This window comes from Zophobas morio, unplaced genomic scaffold (genome assembly GCF_036711695.1).
Source record: "Zophobas morio isolate AGI-343-1 ecotype UQ-CSIRO unplaced genomic scaffold, CSIRO_AGI_Zmor_V1 ptg000023l, whole genome shotgun sequence".
In the NCBI taxonomy this organism is placed as follows: domain Eukaryota; kingdom Metazoa; phylum Arthropoda; class Insecta; order Coleoptera; family Tenebrionidae; genus Zophobas; species Zophobas morio.
Window position 1 is genome coordinate 11300734 of NW_026972128.1, and position 27088 is coordinate 11327821.

Genomic DNA, 27088 nt, shown 5'->3' on the forward strand with positions numbered 1-27088 from the left:
AATTCATAAACAGACTTTCGTGCATAATCTAAACTAACATTTAGACAGAAGAAGTCTACTATAAATTGTTCATCAATTCTACAGGGTTCATAAATATTTCGTGCATCCAATGGCCTATGAAATTTAAAAATGCTGCTGCAGATTCGCCACTTCTTAACAATGGTAGACACTTTTAGAATTTTAATATATTTTAATGATTGGTTTTAATTTTGGAATTTTTTGAAGACGTAATTTTCATCAAATATCGAATTCCTGACTAATGCAACTAACTATAAACTGCAGCTGGGTTGAAGATCCATAAAAAATTGAACCTGCAATTTTAACAAAACATTGAGTTCGATAACGATTTTGATATCCTTTTGATTTTGAATCGTTTTATGACTATATTAAATTATCGCCACTTACAGTAAAAGCACCCAAATGATAATAATGAGTTACCACAGTTCAACATTAAAATACGTTACACGTTCTGAACAAAACTACTGCACATGCGCGTGCCGCCGTTTAAGGAACTTAATCTATTAATTTTTTGGTATGACTAATAACGAATAGGTCAAAAACAAAAGTTAGGTATGAATTAATATTTTATCATGGTGCAAATTATCCTAAAGCTGTATATTACTTTATTTAAAGTTATAGTAACTCAATGAACCAATGGTTTTACATTTATTTATTCTTGATAGATATACAAAATAACCGTCTTATTTCGCCTAAAAACGACAGTTTTACCAAAAACGATCAAATTTTTAAGCGATTGCGATTGTAATATAAGTTATAACCGTTAGAGTTGTGCTTTAAGGCTCTTATATACGATTTATTTTGCCTTAATATATAAATTAGTGTGGGAAATACGTTTTGTATAAACTTGAATAATGCGACCAGAGAGCAAATGGTTTGTGCTGATATGATCCTAAGACACACAGTAACTGAATCTGACAGTGACGTCGCACTAAACAACATTGAATGTTATTGTCTCACTTATTAAAATCGATAAAGTACGATTTGCTTGTTATTACTGACCTGGATTATTTTATTATGCTATCATATTTTTATTTTTTACAACACAAGTCTTTAATTGTTGAAATTTTTGAGCAACCAAAATCGATGAAAATTAATTTACTACAACTTTGTAAATAATGACATTAAAACTAAGCGGCGACAATATTTATATTAGGCTTGCCCACATAAAATCGATTCTTTAATCAGATTAATAAAAATTTTAAAAATGTTAGGTTAATAATGTTGATACAATTTTTTGCATGCACTAGATCGTGATTAAACCCATTTAACGTAAAATGTATCTATATGTAAAGTGTAATATGCCAAACGCAACAGTTTACAGTTTCAGCAGGAATATCCCAAGGGTACTGACAGTTACGAAACAATTTCCACGCAGTTGTCGAGGAAATACGTTGCATAGCTGCTACCTAAAGAAACATGCTTGAAAAAGTTGTGAAAATGTTATTTGTCAATGCCCAAGACCCATCCGTGCAAATGCGTTTAGTGTAGAATTTTTTTGCAATTGACATTTAATTAAGTATTTACTGCGAAATGCTTCATAAAGTTTATAACGTTTTTAGGAGTTTTCGTCGAAAATATTAGTCAGTGTTTTTCAAATAGATCTATGACATTTTAGCCCAACAAATTAATTTAACAGTTCACTTATGACTAACCAAAAATCAAAAGAAATTATTTATTGTGATAGAACTTAAGTCTCTTCAGTGTTTTGGGTTTACGTCAGATGTTGTAATTTTGTCTAAAACATGGCCTCCAACTAAGACAATATTGACAATATTGTGATGACAATAAATATACAAAAATATAATAAATTATCATCGAAATGAATGTCAGAGAGTCAACTCTAGATTATTTTATTAATAAATCATTTTTCACTAAATTTAAACTTGACGTTTGAATTTCACCAATATCTACCAGAGTTATGTTTTTTCACTGAATTATCAGTTTCTAGAAAAATCAAAGGACGTTTTAGTCTTATTTATTTTTTATTCATATGCAAGAGAGATAAAGGCTGCATTTATATGCGTGGTCAGACAAAATGTGTTTATCTCTAAGTTACGATTTATGTGGTTTTGTTAGTGTAGCAGTATTGCAGTTGCTCTAAAACATAGTTTTATTGATTTGTTTTTAACGGGGTCACGGCTAGACTGCAACAATTAATGAATGTATTTGTGTTAAACAAAATTCGTTTTATTGACAAGTAAACGTGTTTATGTCTATTAAAAAATTGCATGTCGAATCCTTACAATGTTGTATCACGACCGGTGTCGGTAAGTAAGATACTATAAAGACATGTTAATCAAAATTTACAGGTGTGACTTACTTTCATGACATTTATTGGGTTATTTTATAGAAATAGGGAAGTCTTTCAACCAATATATTGGGTTATTTTATAGAAATAGGGAAGTCTTTCAACCAAAAAAATCTCATGTTATTATTCATGTTAATGTGGATCTGTTTTTTTTTTCTTTCCAAACCCTTACACATGTAGATTTTTGTGAGTCTGAACTGAACTAGGTTAAAAAATGAAATACTATTTACAAAATTTTTACAAAAGAATATCAAAACGTTAACGTCGTGTTTATATTTTATGTTCAAAAATATATACAATTTTGTTTAACTCTGCGTAGGAGATAAAATCACTCCGTAAATCCATAAAACTTTAGTTTATTTTTTAAAGAGCATGTTCAATTTTATAACGTTTTGGACGGAGTAAGCGTCATTAATACGCGAGTGGCTGTATTCTCTTTTTTTTTTTCTTTGCAATAGAAAGTTTATGACTTCGAAATATTTAAATAAATAAATCAAAGTGAATGCAGCGTGGAAACGTACCCTCTTTCCTGTAATAGTGGTAGAAACATAGGCTTTGTGGTGAAAAATGTTGTAGGAGTTTTTCACATGCTGGTAGAAAGATACAAAAGCAGTTAGATATGTACAGCAACTTGTAAGTAGAAGCACTGTGAATTAAAAATATGCCTTAAAGCAGTTAGTGATTACAAGCAGGTACCTAAAACTTTGGGTTAGAAAAAATGTGTTTTGGTGCCATCTTTTGTGTCCACACATAGTTAGTTTTGCGGTTTGCCAAACTGGACGTGCGTGTTTAGTACAGACACAATAAAACGTACCAAACAATTTTCTCCGTTTAAAAACTACTAATTACAAAAATCAAATGAATATTATAAAAAATCTCAATTTACTTTCATTCTCACCATTTCCGCTATCTGAGCTGCGTCGCCCCGTTCCCGTCGAATCTTTCCTCTTCTGAATCGCCCAGTTGCGTAAAACTTCCAAACTTAAAGCACCCAAATCATCCGCTGAAACTTCGGCGGAGTCGTTTGAAGTTTTTGAGTCCGTGCTCCTGGTTCTTTGCCTCTCGAGTGTGAGCGGCTGTTCGCTCTCTGCGAACACAAACTTTCAGTTCTTTTAAATCGTGAATGTATTTCTCTAGTTACCGACCTGATTTAGGTAAACCTTCCATTTCTTCGTTGCACTCTTCCTCCTCGTCGTATCTATACTCGATATGTTGTCCATTATCAAATATGTATGCGTCTGGTCTTACTTCCGTTAGTGATCTGACTATTGGCTTCCGTTTTGTCGGTGCAGTCGCGGCTTTAGGAATATCTTCTATTACAGACTCCACGGGTTCACTGACTGTTCTTTCGCGGACAAAGGGCGCGTCGAACGACGGCGCGGCCGTCGGAGGTTGGCTTTCCATCGATAATCGAATTTTATCCAGGTCGTTGGAAACTTCTTGCATTTGTTCGACGAGACGTCGACATCTGATCTCTAAATTTTGTAAGGCAGTCGTGTGGATGTTTTCTTTTGTATTGATATCTTCTACTTTCTACAAAAAAAAGGGTAACAGTGATATATATGTAGTAGAAAAAAACATATATAATAACAAATTATGTTCTGTTGTCAAAATTTGTAACATTTGGAATTTATAGAGTTATATGTTTAACAAAGCATTGTCTTTTACAAGACAAAAACGTAAACACATAAATAACGGTGGCAAGAAATTTTTAAAAATATGTGTAACACGACAAAAGACAACACTTTTTTTTTCGTTTTTGTTCGTAAGATAACTGTTACAGGACACGGAAACAATATGAGGAGCACGCATAGATTTATGAATTATCACTGTTCGTTAAAAATTAAGAAAAAAATGAGAGCTTTTTTTAATTGTTCGCAAATTAAAACATTTCTGTTCTTTTTTAACAATCTACAAAGGCTGGAATAAAAAGCGTGTTAAAGTTGTTTGTTTACTTTACCCGCACGGTTTCTCTACGAGTAACATAAACTGAGTGTTTTAACACTGGTACACAATTACTCTCTAAATAGTCTTCTGTCTTTATGTGTACTTATTTGTCAACTGGAAAATTTCTTCATTAAACGCCAATTTGGTTTCTTTAGTTGAGGAAATTCCGACGACTGTTTGATACAATTCAGAATTTTCCCCTTACCTAACATTTTGTTTTCGTTCGTGTTATATCATTTAAGATCAATAGCACATAAAATGGACCAGACCAATTGGCGCATGCAAAAATCATTGAACGACGGCGAATGAATTGAATGGTATTAAGATATTAGAGTACATAGGTTTAAGATCAAAATTGTACAGTTACAGAACCGAAAATTCTGTTTCGAAAAAATTAAAAGGTATTAAGAAAGCAGTATTGAAAAAAGAATACTTTCATAGACAAAAAGTGGTCAGGAGTCATAAACATGATATTTTTACTGAAGAAGTAAAGAAAAAGTCTCAAGTTGGAAAGACATCTTTTACCCAATTCTACAGATACATTAGCATATGGCCACGTATTAGTATCATCATAGGTACATGGACATTTTTGAATAAATTGCTTTTTATTTTTTTATTAGTGTTGAAGTAATAAATTAAGAAAACAATAATAACAATTACGATAATAAACATAATTTTTAATTTATTAACTTGTTGAATAAGACTTGAAAACTTTTTTCGGAATTTTGGATATTCTTCATTGAATATATTTAAATTCTTGAATACCGTACTTTCCATATTATTACTGTTTTGTTTCTTAATTCTGCCAATTTCTTAGGATCATAATTATTGCAGTTGTTTAACTTATATTCCAATTTATCTATTTTATTATTAGCGGACTCTAGTTCACAGACAGTCATAATTAATTGTTCAAGGAATAAATTACCTACTTTTCTTGCAATATATTTATCTACAACTTCTTGTTTGAAACCAACTACATATTTTTGCTCCATCTTCTAATCTGTCTATTTCAGTAATAATAGGTTTTAAATCTTGTTTCCAATTTTCTTTCTCGTCATTAGGAATGTATGAAACTAGTTTGTTCATTTATCTGCTTCTTCATCTAAACCTATATTTTTACGACTACCTGCTTTATGTTCTTATTATCGAATATTTTTTTATTTTTTATTTTACTTTTTCTCTCTTTTTTTTCCGAATTTGTTGTTTTTTGTTCCGGATTGTTCCCGTTTGTTCTCATTTGTTCTCGTTTTACATGCAATCTTTATGCCAACCGAATTGAGCCCCACATTGAGGGAATTTCTCGAAATATTTTTAGATTTGCAAAATTCTGTCTTTGTTAGTTTTTTTATTTACAGTCGAATTGAGATATTCAATAGGAAAACTACGGTTTCTCGTTTGCGTTACTTCACTGATATTTCTTGGCACATTTAGTTTTTTTCTTGAGTAAATGATTTGATAAAACATTTAGCGGCTCAAGTTGAAATAGAAAGAATAGAAAGAGAAAAAGCATTTGATCAATTAAATGCACGGATCTCAGTTCTGGCAATAAGACAATATGCAAATAATTTAAAAAACCGAATAATAGAAAAAGTGTTTTTAAAAGAAAATAATAAGATCAAAGATATACGCCACATCGAAGGCTATGTGAAGAGACAGGGAGAAAGCGATTCACTACAAAGGTGAATGGACCTTAACCGTTTGTTCATATCAGAAGGTCTTGATCTATTAAATGTTGGAGACGATATACGCCATTTTCTAGAAAAAGGAAAGAAAGAAGCTCATCCAAAAATCGATTTTAATACGTTTCTTGAAAGATTTTCATGTAGTGAATCAGAATGTTGGGTAAAAATTGTATTCATATTGTGATTCATAAAATGGTTAACATTTGGGTTAATTATAGTATAATTTGCATCCCTTTGTAATTATGGTTGGATTTTTTACTTATTTGTCTTTCACAGGTATGTTTCTTCTTATCTATTTATATGTGAATGTTTGATCTCCTGTGATGTATTTCCCGACGTAAATCAGTACAGTTTATGGTCTGTTGAAAAGTAGAAATGAATAAGGGGCTAAGTGTAAAAGAAAAATCTAAATTTGAGATTTTCCGCTGAAAAATGAAAAATTTATAAAATTTTAAAAAATATGAGTTAGATTTGATATATGATATATGGAAACTGTTAGATATCAGGATAAGTTTGAACTGAAAGCTGCCACCACGCACTTCGACTGAAGCGTGCGGCGAAGAAAGGTGGCCTGGAGAACATAGCCGCTATAGAATCAGATTATTTGCATTGTTTCGTTATTTATCGAAAATAAATTAGTCGAGTCTAAAAATACCATTATTTGATAAAAATAGATATTTATTTCATTAGGAGTTTAAGTGATACTGTATGTGACGGAGGATGGACGATTAAGCGCCGAGCGATAGCGAGGCGAATTAAGTCCATACGAGTCACATAAAGTCACTTAAACTCCGTACGAAATACAATATTTTATTTTCAAACGATTAATCTTCTTTTGAAATGATTATTTCCTATCTCCTTGCATCATTAAGACGGCCACACACACAGGGGGAAGCGTCAAGACTTGAATGTACGTGCCACGGGGTACAGTTAAAACTGCAAGTGTGTGGGGAAGAATGTGGCATGTGCAGTCAAGTCTGTTGGAATCAAAATTGGCTTGATTTTTAGCGTGCACAGTTATAACTGCGCGGGGAAAACTCAGTTCTGGTCTTCAATTATACTGGGTGATAGAAAAAGTATCACCCCCTAAATATTAATATATGACGTTTTCCAGGCTAGTGCCGAGAAAGAACGAATACGGAGATTGGGCCGAGTGTCGCAGATCTGCTTGAGTTGAATGATATCTGATTCGATTCCAAGACAAATATTTATTAAAATTTTATAAAATGTATGATTTCTATGAATACAGGGTGAGTCGTTTTACAATGAAAATAATGTGAATTTATACAGTTGAAAACAATAAAGGTACTTTTTACCTTTCTTTAAAAATTGTTTTTTTTCATTTCCAAAATATAATTTGGAATAAAATGAGAATGTAAGTTTGCTGCTAAAATGATAAAAACGCTGGTCAAAATTGAATCTCTAAAATATTAATTTGTTACTAAAAACTACAGATAGTTGGGTACTTTTGGGGTGCACAAAAATTAGTGATTTTTTGAAGAATTTTAGGTCTTTTTCGGTTGTTTACTTTTGAGGAAACAGCTAAATTTGTAAGATTCTATACTGTTTTTAAGACAACAAATGTCCTGGTACCAACCCTCCTTGATTTGGTGTTGTTTTTCCCTTTTTTTGCATGCGCCAAATGGCTTGGTCCAGAAATAAAAAGCCGTTTTGGAGTGTTTAAAAACAAGGTATTTTGTCAGTTTTTTAAGGCGTTCTTGAGATAATTTTGCATTATTTTGGGAGATTTCAACGGTTTTTTCGTGTGCTCAATTTTTGGTGGTCTACAGATTTTGGAGTGAATAAAGATTAATGCTTTTTGAGAGGTTTTAGGCCTTTCTCGGTTGTTGACTTTTGGGAAACAGTTAAATTTGTAGGATTCTGTCTTGTTTTTAAGACGCCAAATGCCCTGGTCCAGAAATAAAATGCCACTTTGGGGTGCTTAAAAACAAGACATTTTGCAAGTTTTTTTAGGTCTTTTTTGGTTGTTTACTAAATTTGTAGGATTCTGCCTTGTTTTTTCATGTACCCAATTTTTGGTGGTCTACAGATATTTGGATACTTTTCGGGGCATAAAAATTAATGCTTTTTGAGAGGTTTAGGCCTTTTTCGGTCGTTTGCTTTTGGCAAACAGCTAAATTTTTAGGATTTTGGCTTGTTTTTTAAGACGCCAAATGTCCCGGTTCAGAAGTAACATTTTATGTCCTACTTACGAGTGAGACTACAATAATTGTTTAAAGTGTTCTCTGTTTACAATTTGGCAATCGGTCAACAAAATGTCTCAATGAATTATGTTTTGCACATTTTAGATAGGAATTATTCGGCAAAATTTTGCGATGACGTCATCAATTTTTACGAATAATAAACAAATATATTTTGGTTAGAGATTTACCTAAAAACTACTTTAAAACGTTTGCAAGATTTCAAAGCACTCGGTTTTGCAATTCCTGTTTTAATCAATCAAATCAATTGACTTATTCATTAAGTTTTTTGTCACCGTCTATAAGCAATGTCAAAAAATATGAGTGGAATGATAAATCACAAGTATGGGCTCATCATATGTTGCATATTTTAGATAGGGATTATCCGGCAAAATTTTGAGATGACGTCATATAAACAAATACGTATATTTTGGTTAAAAATTTACCATGCTTACGATAACTTTAAAACGTCTGCTAGGTGTTTGCAAGAAGTATGAAAATTTAGGTTCTAGATCAGAATCAAAATTCTGAATGAAATAAAAAATGTCAACAGGACAAAGGACGAATAATTTCAAAGTTTTGACGTCAAAACTGCCTAATGTAGGACTGACGCTGACACAGTTAGACCAGGACATAAAATTATTTAAAAAGGTGAGTTACAAAGTAGCACATTCGAATTTAACAACAGACACTCTTCATCACATATTATCAAAATTAGCGTTCCAAAACTCCTTGTCCATTAAAGAAAAAGCTGCATTAACAATATTAAAATGGCATTTAACATTTTTACTTAATTTAACTTATATATTTTAGTTTTTAACTTTTAAATTTCTGTTCATTTTAATTTAAAAAATGTAGGTGTAATATTACGTTTTTTATTGCTGCAGTTATTTATAATATGTACCTCATATCGTTTAATTTTTTGTAAAATGTTAAATGGAAATAAATACATTATTATTATTTTTGTTAATTCATTAATTATTTACTTTGTAAATACTACTTAACACTCTTGACAACAAGTGACAAATTACTTTCTACAAGCACCTCTACAAGAAAGATGTGTTAGTAACTACTTACTGAAGCACTGAAATTTATTCATTGTGGAAGTGAAAATCCAGAGATCGGCATGTCTTTTTAAATAATAAAACCAATCTATTATTTCAACTTTCCCGCCTTGATTTGGCGTTGTTTTCCTTTTTTTTTTGCATATGACAATTGGACTGGTCCGGAAATGAAAACCCATTTTGGATTGTTTGAAAACAAGAGATTTTGGGATTTTTTTTGGGTCCTTTTTGATGATTTTCAACCATTCTTTCGTATGGCCAATTTTTGGTGGTCTACTTGAGCTACTTTGGGCTGTCTAAAAATTGGAGTATTTTAGGAAATTGTATTGTTTTTAGAGATTTTTTTACTGATTTTATTGCGCCAAATGCTCTGGTCCAGAAATAAAAATCCATTTTGGGGTGCTTAAAAACTAGCGAATTTGTAATGTTTTTTGTGTGCTTTTAAGGTAATTATGCTTAATTTTGGATTATTTTCAACGGTTTTGTCGTGCGTCCAATTTTTACTGGTATTTTTGGGACATCTAAAATTGTTTTTTTAAGGATTTTGAGCCCTTTTTTGATCGTTTCCTTGATTTTCTGGCCGTTTTTCAATGATTTCTGAATGGTCCACTAGTAACATTTTATCTACTACTTATCATTTAAAACCGGTATCAAGTCACATTCATCATGAAAACAAAAGCGCACGTCGTTATTTCGGTGTTATGTGAAACCTGCTATATCCAATTGTCATGAACATCACAACAGCAACCGAATAATAAGAAACCAGGTACGAGACTACGCCCATTACGCGAAATTAAAGTCGTCTGCTTTGCCCTCTAATTATTGTCGTTCGGTTGATGGGACTCTAAAACCGAATCGTGATATTCGCTTGATAGTCATAACCATTCTAAGACTGAAACTGCAAGAGAGACGAACTGCTGAATCGCTCAGAGACGATTTTATATCACGACCTTCTTCGACGCCAGGTTTAAATGTTCATCCGATATATGAAAATCGTGAAGTTGCATAAAATACTAGCGTAAATATCCTCCAAATAACGTGGTTTATTCTCTTAGAATTTGCTGTTCGCTGAAATAACATTTGGTGGGCATGACATTTACGACTTTTGGAAAACTACACACATGAAATGGCGTATGTACTAAACAAAAATGGAAAATCAGCACAAAGTTTAGACTGGTTTCTGTTTTGTTTGCGGTAATTGCAGGCTTTTATTTAGAGCGCCATTTCGAACCGTGTACAAATAATTATAAATAAATGAATTGAAAGTCACTGGGAACAGGTACACGCAATTTAGGTATCTAAAAATATTGCTGAAATTCGCAGTTACTAAACTACCCTATAGCTATTCCAACGTTTCAATTAATGTTTTGATGTTAACTAACCTGAGTGAGATGTTCTATCCGTTCTGTTGTCACCTTGATGCGTTCTTCAGTCGACTGTTGCAACTTAAACTCTTGTTCCGCGAAATAGCCCTCAACACAATCTTCTTCAAAATCATACAATCTCTCCATTTCGTCTCGATCCAAAAATAATTTTAACCCATTGTCGTAACTTTCTTCTTTCCCCTCCATTTTCCGTCTGACATACTTAAAGAGTAAGTAAATGTGACAAAATATGATGAATGGTGGAGGAAGTAGTGGTTTCTGTTCGTACTCCATAACGACCGTGAATCTCTGAAACATCCACACTTGATGGGCGACAGCGTTGACTTCATTAAATATGTTATTGAAGACCGCAATCAGTAGATTAATTAATAAAATATTTGCCACCAATAGATAGATTGACATAATCAGCGGTGAAACCCAACGACCAGTTTGGCACGGTTTCTCATCCTCTCCGTCTCCACAAGGTGGATCGATTTTATCCGCGTATACTTCTCCGTACAACATGAAATATGGTTCCAAAAACACCTGGTTAAATAAATCATGATATGCAACGTTCGTGACAGCAATACAAGTGACATACATCTCTAGCAATTCCCCAGTCTGCCTCATGGTTAGGAAATAGAATAGCTTGACGTGTTACTCCGAAGCTCATTAAAACTATCAATAAAAGAACCACGAAGTATATCATGTTTTTTACCATTTTTCCCATCATTGTAACCAAAGGACCTACAACATTTACAGTCAGCAAACTACTGTTTTAATATTAGTCGTGTTCTACCTAAGTACTTGTTCACACTGAGAATGTTAAGAATGTGCAAATACCAGTAAATACTGTTAACGCAATAAAAAACTCTTCCGACTTCGAAGGTACTGGACCTAAACCTCAGAGCGACACCAATCAGAAAGAATAAAACGCCCGCCATATCACACGGGTTCCACAAGTTCCAACACCAAACGGCTAGTTTTTGTTTGATTCCTACAGGTTCAGACGAAAAGAGTTCTCTCAGTTTTTCACATCCAAATGTACATAAGAAAGCGATAGCCAGCCATTCCTGCCACGAAGGTATTTCGGTCATTTTTACCAAAATAGTGTAACTGAATATTATCAAAAATATCAAATACGCAATCTAAAATGGCAACGAAATCGATAAGTTAGAACAAACACGTAATCACTATTCTTACAGAATTAGCCCAAAATTTAGTGATGGGGGCCGTATAAAATTCGTACAACTTTTTACTGATTTTTAGCTCGCGATTTCTGGGGATCTTTTCTTGGTGAAGATCCGTGAAGAATATGTGGTATTTATTGTCTTCGGGATCCGATAATACTTTGCCGTTTTCGTGTACGACAGTCTCTCGACGAATAAAATTCTCAGTTAGTAAGGCCTATAAGAATATTCAATATCAAAAAATTATATAGCGCAGAACATACATTTATGATATGTGACAGAACAAAAAAAAGCGGAATTAAGAGAAAAAGCTTAGATACAAACATGAAGTTGATCAACGAGTTTGCTTTGTGGCGTCAGTTATTTGTGTCACGTGAGAGAATAAACATTCAAGGCAAGAAGGTAACAGCAAACATACATATAAACAGTAAAAGAGAAAAGAAAAGAGAGAGAAGGAAACACTACGTTTCTAAAACATTGATACAATTTCTTTCCCTCCCTGGTACAATTTTTTTATGTTTTTCTGTGACAGTGGTGTGTCAAACAATGTAAATATGTGTGTGTGTTATGAAAAAGAAGTACTTTGCAACAATGAAACACTTTTTTGTTATTCGCTACCTTTACACCTTGAGGATTTGCAGACTTGCTTCTCATACTCAAACTTCTAGTGCGTTTCTATAAGAAATAATAAACCAAGGCAAATTAAGAGACAATTCAAGATTTTCGTTAAGGAAAAGTCGAATAAAGTTATTAACAAAAATTGTGGGAAAATTAAAATAAGTGTTGATTATAGCAGTTCCTAAGAAAATGAAGATTCGAAATTAAACAAAAATAAAAATTTATAAAAGGCTTGTATGTTACAACGAACAAAAAAATCGCCTATTATAGCAATATGTAAAAAATATTGCGCAAAAATCATTAAAAACGTTCAATATAAAAATATGCGGCCTTTGATGACGATGTTATTAACACTAACTTTGTGCATCGAAACCAAAGTGCAAAAAATGGGTTTGCTTACTTTTGGGTAAAATTCAATATAATGTTTTCGTACCACTTTTTGCTATAAAAACAAAGAAATCGTTAGAACGATCACGATACTAAAACAAAAAACATAAAAGGAAATAAACAAAAATACTAACACTTACTTCTCCATCGATATTCTTGTCCGAATCTGACTTGTCGTCGTCTTCATTCTCCAGTTCCATGTGTTCTTCTGTTGTTTGTGGCATCAATTGCAGCTCTTCTTTGGATTTAAACTCTAACTTTAAAATATAAGGTGGGAACAGCAGTCCCATAATAACCTAAATAAATAAAGTTCTCTTATAAGTGATTCATGTAGATTCAGTATCCAACCTTCAAATTAGTATTCTTTCTTGTACGTAAACCCCCCATCCATAAATCGGCAAGAATAATTTGGGAACAAGGATGAGCTAAAAGAGCTCGATGATTCGCAGCCACCGCAAGGCTTAAACATGTCTGTCCTGACCAGTTCTGTAATTCACAGGTTAAGAGTTGTTGAGTCTGATCGTCGTCCTGTCTGTAGCAGTAGTCCAAAACCTCCAGAGCTAAAAATCGTGGGTCGTAGTGGCTGAAGAAAACTTACAAGTAGGGTTGTCATAAATTTTGCACCACAAAAATTTTTACTTCATCAATGGTTTCTGAAAATTGTTATTTGCAGGCAACATTTTTTTAATACTTCATGACCCGAGAAGATAAATATATAAGAAATCAGATTTGGTGATTTGGTGAACTGAATTACATAATCATTATTAAATTTTTATTAAGTGTAACCTATGTAAATCCCTGTACTTGCTGACATTGACCTACTTACATTAGTCTTTTCATTTCCTTGAAAGTTAAAAAAGCCAACTTTAACTTCTTTGTCTGGTTCGCTGGAAAAAACAGCGTTCACTTGTAGGTTCCCAACATAAACGAACTTTACATTGTTGCAAATTCTTACATTGCTGGAGTTCGGAACTCGTGAAGGCTTTCACAAATTCACAGAAAATCTACCGGAACTATTTTAAGCGGATTTAGCTACCTGCATTTACAGGGAAGCTGGGTCAACAAGATTGACAGGTGGTAAATAAATTTTAAAAAGTGTATATAATTTACCTGTCAACCACTGTTCTTAGAAAAGTAGCGACATGGTGATTGTATTGAAAGGGTTTTAGACGTACTAAGAACCAATCTTATAGGATGTCCGAAGCTCCAAAAATGTATTTTGTGTCTAGTTGCGTCCTACTATATCGGAAATTGTTCAGATCTTTAAAATTTTGAATTATGTCACTAATCTACATTAATTTGGTTTGTGCCAAGAATGTACAAAATGCGAAAGTTGTTTCTATTATTAGCTCCAAACAGTTTACCAATGAGTTTACCTCTGTAATATCTGGTGTACTATACACAGCAATTTAGTCCAAAAATAACGTTTTAAAAATAGGGAATACACTGTTACGGGTATTCATATCCGTTTCATCCTATACACAGGTACAAGAAAATTTGCTTCAAATTTCTAACAATATCTTTGGAATATAAATAGTAAAATGGAATTATTAGAAAAAATAACTTAAAATATATGTAAACTAAAAATTACAAGAGCTGTTTAAAAAATATACTAAAATGTTGTTTTTGGAAAGATCAGTCATCTCCACGTGACAATTTTTAAACAACTTTGTATACTTCAAACGATTTATTGAAGTTATACAAAAATATTGTTAGGATACAAATATATTTTTTCTAACATAAACTAAATTGACGTTTATTTCTCACATCAAATAATTTTTATCCTTAAGAAAAAATATTTCTAGTAGAAAAAGTAAAAACAAATCGTAAAAGAGTGCTAAATTTGTGCACGGCGGTGAGCATATTAAAGATAATGTGCAAAAATGTATGTGAGTCATTATTCACAACTATAAACACAAGGAATTTTCCATATAAGGAAACTTTTTTGTTGTAAAGGATGTTTTACACAAAATTTTGCTGATATTAACCAAAAATTTTAATAGTGCAAAATTCGTAACCGCCTACAAACACACACCTATATTTTCAAATTCCTTCCCGTAAGCTCTTAATTCTTCATAAACCTCAGTTTCCATGTCATCCTCAGCAGCTTCATGCGCCATCGCTTTGTAAAGTTTACAACCTACTAAAGCTTTGGCCAACGCCTCCTCCCCATGTTGCCACATTAAGAGTGCCATTTTATGTCTTTTCATTAGCACAGCCCATATCTTTAAAATCAACGATTAACACATAAACACTTTGTAATGTGACTACTCACCAGTAGTTCGTTAAACGGATAATCAAATAGGCAAGGATTCGCGTTGGATGGAAGTGCCTGAGCCAATAAGCTCATAGCATTACCATATTGTTTTACGAATGAAGTAGAGTTTCGTTGCATATTTTGCCCCTTGTTCATTACTTTAGCGTAAATAGGCCGGAATTTCCTCCTCGTGTAAAAAGCCCTGTAGGCGCCCCCCATCAACTTATTGATCACCAACCCAATATCGTGCAAAGTATAAACATAACCGGCTGGAATGTGAGGCCTCACATCCCTCAGGATGTACCGTAAAGTATTGCTAGGACCTTCTTTGGAGTTATAAAGATTCTCTAAGCGAGGAATCGTTAAAAATTTCCGCATACTAACGCCGTTCTCTAATAATAATTTGACGAAATCGCATCTATCGTGCTCTAGAGCTTTCATCATGGCGTCTTCGAGAGCGCCACGTGGCCACTCTTGACCGTAAATAAAAATTTCGGATCGAGCTATATCTGCTCGGTTCCATGTAAGAGCCAGGCTGAGCTGTTCGGTCGGCGAAAGATGCTGGGATTTAAATAGGGCGGTCAAAATCGTTTGGTCAAGTTCCTGCGGTTTCTGATCGTACTTATCAGCTATGCGAAAGACGGTTATCTGCAAGCAAATATTTGCGATGAGTCTCACTGACTCACAAGTTACGCTAAATGTTTACCAAATTTTTATTTTCAACACACTGCATCAGTTCCCCGTATAAACACTCCGCTAAATCTCGATTAACCTCAAACGCTCTCGTAATTGTAGCTATAATGTAATCTCTCATGGACTTGAGAACCGACAATTCGTACCTTAAAAGGACAACGATCAGATGCTGAAAACAAACTCGACTAAATTTATTACTTGCACATGAAGGCAATTAAGTCGGCTGCTCGCCCTGACCCATCGCACACGACAATGGGCACAGGAGGATCATCTGTGACATATTCTAAAACAGCCCTGATAGTGTTAGTACCCCCCTCTATTACTAAACAGACTATTGGTATGGGACTTTGGGTAACTACAAAGTTAAATTAAAAATTAGCAGCTTCATTTCATGAACATTTTGCCACATACTTACATGGATATAGTCTCTGTTTTGATATGTATTTTTCCAGTCTTCGCCGCAAGACTATTTCCGCACCATACTTTCCAACAGTCCCATTATCGACTAGTAGGAAATAAGCGTGTCTACTATTTAAAGCTGCAAACTTGGACCTGAAAGTCGAGTTGATCCTCAATTTTTTGTTTTACTTTATTGTTTTTTGAAATAGTGACGACACGAAAATGTTGCTGAAAAATCTTCCTGAACTAAGAACTTCACTTACTTAAGTCAAATTTGATTTTCGGATATTATAGCACGTTATAAACATTCAAGGAACATATTAATAAATTACATGTTTGACGCATCTCTCGATCCAAGGTTGCAGTTATCTTATTATGGAAAAAATTTGACATGTGGTATAAATTTCAAAGCTTAAAATTTTTCAAAAAACACTCAAATAACTAAGTTTTATTCTTGACAGTGTGTTTTAGTTATTTTTCTATGTGACGTCATCAACGTTTGCAAAAGAACTCTTCTTAAATCGAATGATACTGTTGTTCATTTTATATAATAATTTCATGATTTTTTTTTTTAAGTTAACCGTTGGATGCTTCACTTGTTTGACATTTAAATTCTAAATTCGATGGAACCTCCGTAAAAAATAATATGATATATTTATTATGCAAAAAATAACTCATGTGGTGTTTGCCGAAACGCTGCAGCGAATTTTGAATTTGATTTACCTCTGTTGTATATTAAATTACACATTTTTTAATGTATTTTATAACAAGTTTTATTACAAAAAACTGTTTGGGCAATATAAAATGTAAATCTAATCCAATAAAACGTTGCGGGCAACATGACACGGCTTCCTGCCACACTCTTCATCGATTAAAATTGATAACGGCTTAAATTAGTCTAAAAATTAGACTGTATGTATGTATGTAATTATCATGCTTTGAATTGGTGAAACTTCTGTTTGTGAGAAAAAATGAGATTTAGTTATCGTTTGGCCTTTGTAAGTTCTTATCTTACCTACTTTGTTGAAATTTTAAATGGGATTATAGAAGTGATTTATTATCCTTTAAAATCATTTACTATGCCTGCATTCATTTCGAGCTACGGAAAATTTTGTTGAAAATGTTCACGCCGGGTATTCTTAGGGCGGTAACGAACATCAAGAATTTGCAACCCATTTAGAAATTTAGAGTTTTAAAATATCACAAGAGGAAGTGTCATAATTATCTTCAGATTTTTTAAAACTGCTGTTTACTACGAGTAAACCGAAAAACACAGTTATGATTCAAATAATCAAATGACAGTTGTAAAATATGCGATAAAATAATCAAAAAAAAAAAAAAAAAACTAACAAACTTACGTTGATGTGGCACCCTCGTACTATCAAGTGTTGAAACAGAAGCTTGAATGTCAACGCTGTTAACTTATTTGTAACTATGTACCACACACTTGTTAAATTTTTATAGCACTCAGGTGAGAACATGATCTTGTTTATTCCGTTTCTATTAGCGTGATCTGAAATCTTTTACTACATTATGGAGTTTTGACACTGTACTTTTCAACAAACATTTTTTATTATTAAGAGGTATGCATGATCTAACATTAAGTTTATTTGGAATGACACACAAGAAACGTGTTGATGTACTTTAGATGATTCTTTATTTGATTTTATCAAAGCGCGTAGAGTATAATAATCAATAAATCCATCATGCTAGCAAATGATGTTCTCAGTTTAATAACTTTTTCGGCAAAGAATAAAAACTGGTTTTAGGAAGAGTTGACTTACATAACTGCAGAGCAAATATTTATGTTATGCTATATGACTAGAAATTATCGAACTTGCGATAATTTATTTTTTGATTTGCAGTGGACTGTGGTTTGGTTTATGACTCGCAATTGGCACCATTGAAAATTTTATTTATTCAGTGTTCTTTCTATAAACAAACATGTTTGAAGCTGATGTAATGTTATTTTCAAATCAATGCTGTTAACTACAAAACTGGAAATAGATGAAAAATGTAGCTCTTTTGTTATTATTTTTTTTGTCAATTTTTATCAACTTAAATCGATATTATTCTGGCAACGAATACCTTCCTTAATTTAAAGATGAAAAATATATTCTTCAAATTCTTACGACTACTGAAATGTAATAAAAAAGCAATAGCAACTTTGACGAAATTCAAATGAATAAATAAAATAAACCTGCATACAAAATGTAGCTGAAAAATCAAAGAAAAGGGAAAGCCAAACGCATATATATTCACTGCTAGTCCGATCAATGCTTGAAACGAGGGAATAAAAAGGAAAATTAGAAAACAGTGGGCAAGAACGATAGGGTAAAAATAGTAACATAATTTACTCGGAGCGTGGAAACTTATGTACAGGTGCGGTTTGATTAATTATTATATTTAATATACTAATAACTTCGACACGCAAGTCTGTCTTTAACAAAAATATAATCTTACGACGGTTTTAAAATGCTTTTAATGTATTGCATTAAAAATTCAACAATGCCACATCTTTTCATCAAATTGGTTAAAACCACCTTAAAAAAACTGATAGAACTGATCATTATTTAATAGATTACGCTTAAAAAACAAAAATCCCTAGATAATTACTTGCACTATGGTTAGGAAAAAAGATATGTCAGTGTCAAGAAAATGTGACAATTCAGATCATGTTCAGATCATTATTCCCGTCAAAATTTACGTATTCATGCAAATATCTACTCAATAATCGTCTTGTTTTGTCTAATAGTCACGGAATTTTACGTTATTCATCAAATTCCAATCCCTCAGGATCTTCAAAAACGTCGTCCCTATGGACAAAGTCCGTTTTTAAAAGGTACATTCAAACTTGTGGCAGAAATGATCAGATGCCTAAAACCCCGGACTTGATCTACATGCCTCACGTTATCCGCTGGATTAAATCGAAACTGCGTTTCAAATACTTGAAAAAAATTTGGGATCCGGAATTTTCCGAGGGTGCTTTTATTTACGGTTCAACCAGAGCCGTCTGCAGGATAACGGAAATTATTAGCAATGGCAACACTGAAGAACTGGAAGGTTTAATGACCGACTCCGCTAAAATCAAACTACAAGACGATATCAACTACCGGTTAACTCCTACTCAAAGAAAATTAATAGTACTTAGGCCGGAAGATATAAAAATTCTAGTTCCAATCTCAGTATCATTCAATAAAGAAGGGCTTGGAAAAACGTGTAAAGTGAATTTGAGGGTTTTGGCTCTGAAATGGCACGAAGTTGGAAATGAAAATTACAAATTGGTACTAGTAGCTCTGCAAACTGAGTTCTTGAGAGACTATGCTAAAACTGCACCCCGTGAATGGAATATAAGCGGTTTTTCTATTTTGGAGTGCGCCATGTTGTCGGAAGCAAATAGAACGGAGACGTAACTGAAATCTTTGCTTACCTAGGCGATGATATTGAGTGATATGGCACTTCCGTGTTATGACCTATGAGTTCTTGGTTATTTTCCACAATACCCCAGGGTGCAATCCCTAGGGTGTTTACCCTTCCTGTCCTCTGAGATCGTTCGAGAAGCAGTGCGTCGCCGATGTGTTTTGTAACGCCTAAAGAATTAACATTTATAAATTAATAATGAAAAAAATGTGTTTTTTTTTAACTTTTGTGGCTTTTATGTTACATCACCAATTTAATTTTTTTTTAATGTTTAAAAATGTAAAACTATTTCACATTCAGTATCAGATACAATCGCATTTAAATTTTAATGATGATCAAGTTCTGAAAAAATATATAGTTTTTCTACTACATCCGAACTGTTTGTTAGAAAAATATAAATTAACAGCCACTGGCATCGAGTGTTTAAGTTATTTGCTCGTTTACACCAAGCGTTCTAATTCCTTTTAACATTTTAAATATAAATTGTGTGCCTTGTGTTGTGCGGTTCCACTTAGTCTTTAATTTCATGACATTTCATTGTTTACAAACAGAAATGCTAGTTTCTGGGTTAAAAACGCTTTTAAGATAGATATTTTCAAACGTTTTAAAGTTGTTATTAAAAGCATTGGAGCTTAAATTTGCTTACGGTTTTATTAACAATCTTAAAACAGGCTAGTATTTTTTTTCAATTTTGTTAATTTTAGTCACGTAGTATATAAAAAATTCATTTCTTTTTAGTTATTTATTTATCTATTGGAATAGATAACCAGACGATATAATTTTATATAAATTGGTTCGAGTGCTTGAGTTGCTCGTTCCAACACTCTGTAAAACAATATTTTTTGTTTCCGCACTAAACACCTTCGCTTATATTATACGCATAATTGCTGTTTATAAAAAACTAGGTTCGTTGGTGTGTTTGATGTACTCTTTCAAGTGAGAGATTAAGAGTTTTTCCGCCCTAATTAAAATGAACAATATTATAACATCACACAATTTTCACAGTCAAAATTTAATTAATACAAGAATAAACATCTTTTGTGAAATCATATTTCAGAAGTTTATTTGATGTTTCACATTATACGAAACTCACTAAAAATGAAAAAATAACTACAAAACGAAATCACGACTCCCTCTGGACTTACGATATAAACAAAATTATTTTATTATTTGTCGTCTTGGTTTGTTCTAGATGCCAAGCGTGCATTTTAACGAATTTTCGTGGCTTCCACGTAAAAAAAATCAAAGAGTATTACATAACATTATTTAAAATGTTATTTATATTGTTACGCTAATTACTGCAATGTTTCCAATAAATATTACCACGTACACATTAGTCATATTATAATAATCATTTGTTGGAGAAACTAATTTTGTAAGAAAGCGGTTTTAATCCAGGAAGTGCAAAAAGTAATTATTTCACTGAGTGCGCTAATGGAGTCAGATATATAACTTAAACGAGTGAAATGGAGCAGCTATTATCTAAGGGAAGTAAAACAAAAATTTAAGAGTTCTTATTTTTTACAGCAACAGGTCGACACAGTATGGTGCCTCGGCTGTTAAATTTAAAACTTTCAAACGTAGTTCCCACAACTCAAGTGAATAAATTCAGTTAAAATTAGTTTACGATCACTACCTTGAAGAAGTCGAGATGAGAAATAAAATGAACTGTAACTTTGAAATTTATAAAATAAATAACAAAATTCAAGGAATTCCATGGGATGGAAACATGTTGCCCTTATTAGACGTACATACCCACAAGCTTACTTTTTCATATACACAAATGGGTATACAAGGAAGATGTACACTCTTGAAATAAAGAATATAACGGAAGAGTAGCGGAACAAGGAGCCCAGGAAGTTGGATCTATTCGGAAAATAATTATAATATATAATTAAATTTGGAAACTGAAACTCTTTATCATTGCTCTAAAATAAACAAGTTTACTGCAATATTAAGGCCACCATGCTCTAAAAAACAGTGTAATTCAAATTTTAACTGAGTCTCCTAGATCCAAATTTTTCCAATACACAAAGATCAATTTCACACTTATAAACATTTATTAAGAAAGGGGATCAATTTGGTTGCGACAACTAAAAAACTTTTAAAAATTTCCTAAATAAGGACACCGTCATATATTGACAATATTTTTAAAACCCCAACTCCAAAGGAAAAGGCATTATTCAAATAACAGAGGATAATAAACTTGATTTATCTTATTCTCATTCCAACAATATGTATTTACCAGAACTTTGCAGGTATGAATTATCAAAATGATACAAATACTTATCTCTAGACCAGTTACCTCATGATCAAATCAGTGTAGAACGACAATGTTTATTACGGGTAACGGTTTAATTTTCAAAATTAGTGAAACAGTATTAGGGTCAGTGGTACTCCTTGAGCATATGTGGTAATATAATAAAAATGAAAGGTGTTCTTACATTTTTTTTTGGTCAGCTATTTAGTTATTATACCAAACGCATCACCTAAAAATGACCTTCCTAATATCATTCGAACCTTGTTAAGTCTGAAGTGTAAAATACAACAGATTAATAGTGTTTTAGTAAAAGTATTTAACAAATATTTGATTAAATGTCTGTGATTAAACGGCATCGTATTTGATATTTGTTTAAATTTTGAAACATACATAGCCTACCAAAGAGAATAATAAAAAAAGATGATTTTAATGTGTTAAAACTTTATGTTATTATTAAGGTTACTTCCACCTACTTCATCTGTGTAAGATTTTGTGTTTTCTGCGTCTGTTTATCAATAGGTATTTTGTATAAATAGGGTTGGTATCAAAAAACATCCAATTTATTTTGTTTACATTACAGCACTTTTACGTTATGTTTAGCTTATTTTCGGAAAACACAAACGTGACTATAAGCAGTGAAAATTTATTTCCACTCATAAATCAAACAAAACTAATTGCTTAAGATCCGTACTTACACGTAGATAGGGAAATTTACCTTTTTAGAAATATTCGCATTATCTTTTTATTAGTTTTTAGAAAAAGCGAAGTTTGGTCAATATTTTATGAACAGATTTTTGGACTGAACCGCTCCTTAATTTTCTGATACGCAATTTTGATGTGGCTTTGTGTATCTGCGTACTTTTCTGTTTAACCTAGCAACATCTATTTTCGTATGTCGTGTGTTGTTGCACACAAAATTAAAACTTATCCTGAAATGATTATGTGATTCCAAGTAGCATTCATAGGTACTTCAATACTTGTTTCTGGCACGAGATAAAACATTTTCATATGACTAATAATTTGCCTGTATTTATAATTGTATATGAAGAGTACGCATAACTAACTCCAAGTATGAAATAAATCTCAGTCGTTATTGTGTTCGCGGAGCATCTACACAATTGTTTTTAATCACTTTACTGTTTCAAGCTTGTGGGTAGCGCTTATACAACTTTTAACATCACGAAGTGTTTAACAAAAATATTTAATTCTTAAAACAAACATGCGGGTTTAAAGTAATCCTGCACATTTATTGTTTCTTTGTTTTCGTTTTCGTTTCAACAGGCGCGGTTTCAAGACCGTGAAGGTATATTTAGTATACACTGGGGCTTATTTTATCGCGAATTAACATGACAGTATAAAATCAAGACCTGTATTCGTGCCGCCAGTGAATATCCAAGCACCAGTGGACCGCGCTGCTTTCAATAGGCCCTTGCGTAAAACTTTCTTCAGTTTCGGTTGTAATTCGAAGTTAGCCTTCCCTCCTTGGATGGAAATGAGCAATTTAGGAAGTTCCAGGTTCCATTCCTTCGTAATAAGCTGCATAAGATGTTCCGGTTTCGTATCGTGGGCCACTCGGATGTACTATAAAAAAAAAGAGTAATAAATTTTAATAAATCGTAAAAAGTGGGAAAACATATATTGCATGCCCTGTATAATTACTGTTGTATTACCATAAAAGGTCAATCAATCCGTTGCGTGATTCGTTCGCGTTTTTCTGACGCTATTTATCAAAAAAGTTGAGCCTACGTACACATCGATTTACGGAGATAGGTCGTTGAAAAGACCTAGGAACTAATTTGAATAGCTCTATTTCTTTCTTGCATACATTCTCATTTCTATTTTTGGGAGGCATATTTATTTCACTGTGGTTTTATTTTCATCACATTTATTCGATGGGTATTTTTGTTATACATGGAAAGTGAAAACTTTCATTAATGGGTTTTATATCATGAAATTATTCCAATATGAATTCAGTATTTCACCCACACAATTATTTAAACAACGCACCGCATGATACTAGCTAATGCTGATAATTCATTTAATGTGTTTTACATTATGCCTACTCATAGTATAAAATTATTGCATGTAGGCCACTACATTATACCTATGTAAAACATTTATTCAGTAATTTATTGCTCACTGGTAATAATCACCGTTACTAATAATAATCAATTTTCTTTCTTCTTCTAATATGACGCGTTTTGGATACCATCATTATAAACTAAAAGTGACGTAAATAGAACAAGTGCGATTGGCGTAAATGTCCTGTTTTTTGTCGAAAGGTAAAGCCGGAATAAAAGTTCGGACAATTCTTTAGAAAGAGCCACCATTGTTTTGTATAAAAATATCCGAGTTTGAGAAATCAAAATATATTATGGAAATTCTACCAAGAAATGTATGTCAAAATGTAGATGTCCTCTTATTTCTACAAACGTGGTGGAACGGAAATAGAGGAACAAAGCATAAATTAATTATTTGATTCTTCTCTTTGTAAATACAGTAAAAAACAATTAACTGAACTGTCTGACATGAATGTCTTTATCGAAAATTGTGCACTAATTCTACATCACAAACACTCGATATTTTTTTTTTTATTTTAATGAAATTCAACTGATGTCAAAGGTTCGAATGAAACTGTTTCTTTAGCATTGGAAGTAGTTTATTCCTTCTCTGAAAAGAAAATAATACTTAGTAAATAAATAGCTTAAAGAATATTGTTTGTAGAGGGTATTACTACTGCAGCACTGTAACACAAATATTGTAGCAACGCTATCTCAAGGAAATCAATTTTAGTGGTGCAAAGCGTAATGTGTTGCGTCCAACACTAACTCTGTGGGACTTTAGAGCGGGTTGTGGATAACAAGTTAACCGAATATTTACAATTGATTTTTAATTAGTAAAGTTTAACAAAAAAGTCCTTGTATAAATGTAACAGGATCATTAGCTGACTAAAATAGATCACAGGGTTACAACAGACATAATATTTAGAAAAAGGAAAACGGTGAAGTTTTTCTGAAAAATAGAGGAAAGAAGGAATTTGATTACATGAGTTATTTTCTTACTACCAAAATCATAGTACGTCATTAAAAATTCATCAAAAGTTATTTACGGCACATACAAGTGAAAAAAAACAGACTTCATTTACAAGTGGAAAGTTTAATATACGAGACATTTAGTCGAACGACTGACTATTCCTTGAATAGATAGAATCTATTTATTCATGTGACGCACATTCCTACTCATTTTACGAATGCTTAATTTCAAGTTTTCTCGATATTTTTTCACAGTTTGAAAAATACGAAATATAAGTTTCCCGAGGGTCTATTGGGGATGCTATTACACAGATTTCGAATACTATAGTCCCCTTTTCTTTCTTTTGTGGTTTAATAATGTATTCATATTTTTAATTACATTTAAAGGGGCTATCCTAAAAAAAAAAGTATAATTAAATTTTACAACATTTTTAAGAAGAGTTCATTCATTGTTTTTCTGTTATTTAGAAAGAGATGCATTTAATTTCTCTGGAATATTTAGTACACTACACCTCACACATTATAAAACATATCAAGAATTGCCGCAAAAAAGTAACGCTATACTAGAATTGACCGATAAATGCAGTGATTACGTGAAAGACACAAGAAGAAGCTCAGCTAAAAGTCAATTAAATCATTGAAGCTTCAGACACGTGTTGCCTAACCAATGGCAACGGTAGGTTTGCTGTTCCCGTGTTAATGGCGCGTGACCAAAGATAAATTATTTTGAATTATACAGTGTTAGGTTTTTTAAGAGGAATATACAATTTTATTTGTAACTCCAACCGGTTTTCCAAAGTCGTCAATTGAAATATCACAATTTTAAAAATTTTTCGATTTGCAATTTTCCAATTCTTATTTTATTTATTTTTTTTTGTTAGAACTTGCCAAGATAAGACTGATTTTAGCAAATCACATACCCTCTAAGAAGATAGAGGGCGGGTGGACGGGCCTAGTACATGCCTTGATAAAACTAAATTTGGCAAATCACATACCCTCAAAGAAAACAGAGGGTGGGTGGGCGGGGCTACTGCTTGCTTATAAAACACTTTAGAAAAACCTACTCAGCTCCGCCCACTTCTTGTCTCTATTTCACTGACTTATTTTATTTACTGTAAAATGTGAATTGAATTCTGTTTTAACAAGCGATAGGACTAAGATTTAAAACAAAGTAAAAAAGGGCTCCTTTCACCCACCCTTATCCCGTTTTCATCATTCATTCTTATTGGCTCTGAAGAAAGAACTTCAGAAGTTTTCAAATTTAAATTATTCAATTTGTCCAGTTTTCTATTTTAAAATTATAAAACGGAAAGAAATATTGAAAAAATAAAGGAATTATAAAAGAAAAAACTGTGATATGAAATCGAGAAAATAAAAATAAAACATCGAGAATATGAAAAACAAAACTCAAGAACTTGAAAAATTGAAAAACTGAAAAAGAGAGAACATGAGAAAACGAAAAATTGTGATATGGAAAATTTAAAATCGAAGAGAAAGGAAAAACGAAAATTCTAATTTCAAAAAATTGATCGAAAGTAAATATATCCAGATTTTCAAAGAATTATAAGATTTGTTTTTGCGAATTTTATTTGTAACTCCAACCGGTTTTCCAAAGTTGTCAATTGAAATATCACAGTTTTTAAAATTTCTCGAGTTTTCAATTTTTAATTTCTCACTTTTTGCATTTTTCAATTTTTTGATTTGCAGTTTTTCAATCCTTATATTTTTTTTTTCTTAGATAAAACACTTTTATATATCTCAGCTGGCTTCCTTTTAGCTTTTGCAAATATTTCCTACTTTTGAAATTCTGATGTGACATTCTCAAGTTACTGTAGTTTTCTGGAAGTTAAAAAAAATCAAGAGTATATTTATTTTTGAAATCTGGACATTTTATGGATAAATAAACAAAGATATGGGCTTTATTGTAATATCAATAAAAGTGACTCTAAGTACAAAATAATTTTTTTAATGCTACAATTTTCAAATACATACTTCAAAAACCAGGCACAAGGGGTCCCCGAGATTCTTTTAAACTACTTCAAAAACAAAACATAAGGGGTCCCCGAGATTATTTCAAATTACTTCAAAAGCGAGACACAAGGAGCCCCTAGATTCTTTCAAACTACTTCAAAAAAACAAAACACAAGCGGTCCACGCGATTCTTTTAAACTACTTCAAAAGCCAGACACGAGGTTCTAGAAATTCTTTTAAACTACTTCAAAAACAAAGCATACGGAGTCCTTGA

The 27088-nt window shown here is 32.4% G+C and overlaps 1 protein-coding gene across 4 annotated transcripts in view; it reads right to left on the reverse strand.

Annotated features, from left to right (window-relative positions):
• Trpm (Transient receptor potential cation channel, subfamily M) overlaps positions 1-27088 on the reverse strand; it is a 111975-nt gene that overhangs the window by 9572 nt on the left and 75315 nt on the right. Inside the window, exons 7-24 of one of the 4 annotated variants that reach the window (XM_064062446.1) lie at positions 23179-23392; positions 19562-19721; positions 16148-16284; positions 15931-16087; positions 15746-15878; positions 15058-15687; positions 14818-15007; positions 13131-13342; positions 12923-13078; positions 12796-12837; positions 12396-12452; positions 11791-11994; positions 11387-11735; positions 11189-11334; positions 10606-11133; positions 3475-3862; positions 3228-3416; positions 2851-2919 (exon numbers count right to left, since the gene is read on the reverse strand). In XM_064062446.1, the coding sequence (XP_063918516.1) occupies positions 2851-2919; positions 3228-3416; positions 3475-3862; positions 10606-11133; positions 11189-11334; positions 11387-11735; positions 11791-11994; positions 12396-12452; positions 12796-12837; positions 12923-13078; positions 13131-13342; positions 14818-15007; positions 15058-15687; positions 15746-15878; positions 15931-16087; positions 16148-16284; positions 19562-19721; positions 23179-23392 (3961 nt within the window). Of the gene's footprint in view, positions 1-2850; positions 2920-3227; positions 3417-3474; positions 3863-10605; positions 11134-11188; positions 11335-11386; positions 11736-11790; positions 11995-12395; positions 12453-12795; positions 12838-12916; positions 13079-13130; positions 13343-14817; positions 15008-15057; positions 15688-15745; positions 15879-15930; positions 16088-16147; positions 16285-19561; positions 19722-23178; positions 23393-27088 lie in introns of all 4 variants that reach the window. The other 3 variants (XM_064062447.1, XM_064062450.1, XM_064062449.1) reach the window with 3 other exon arrangements.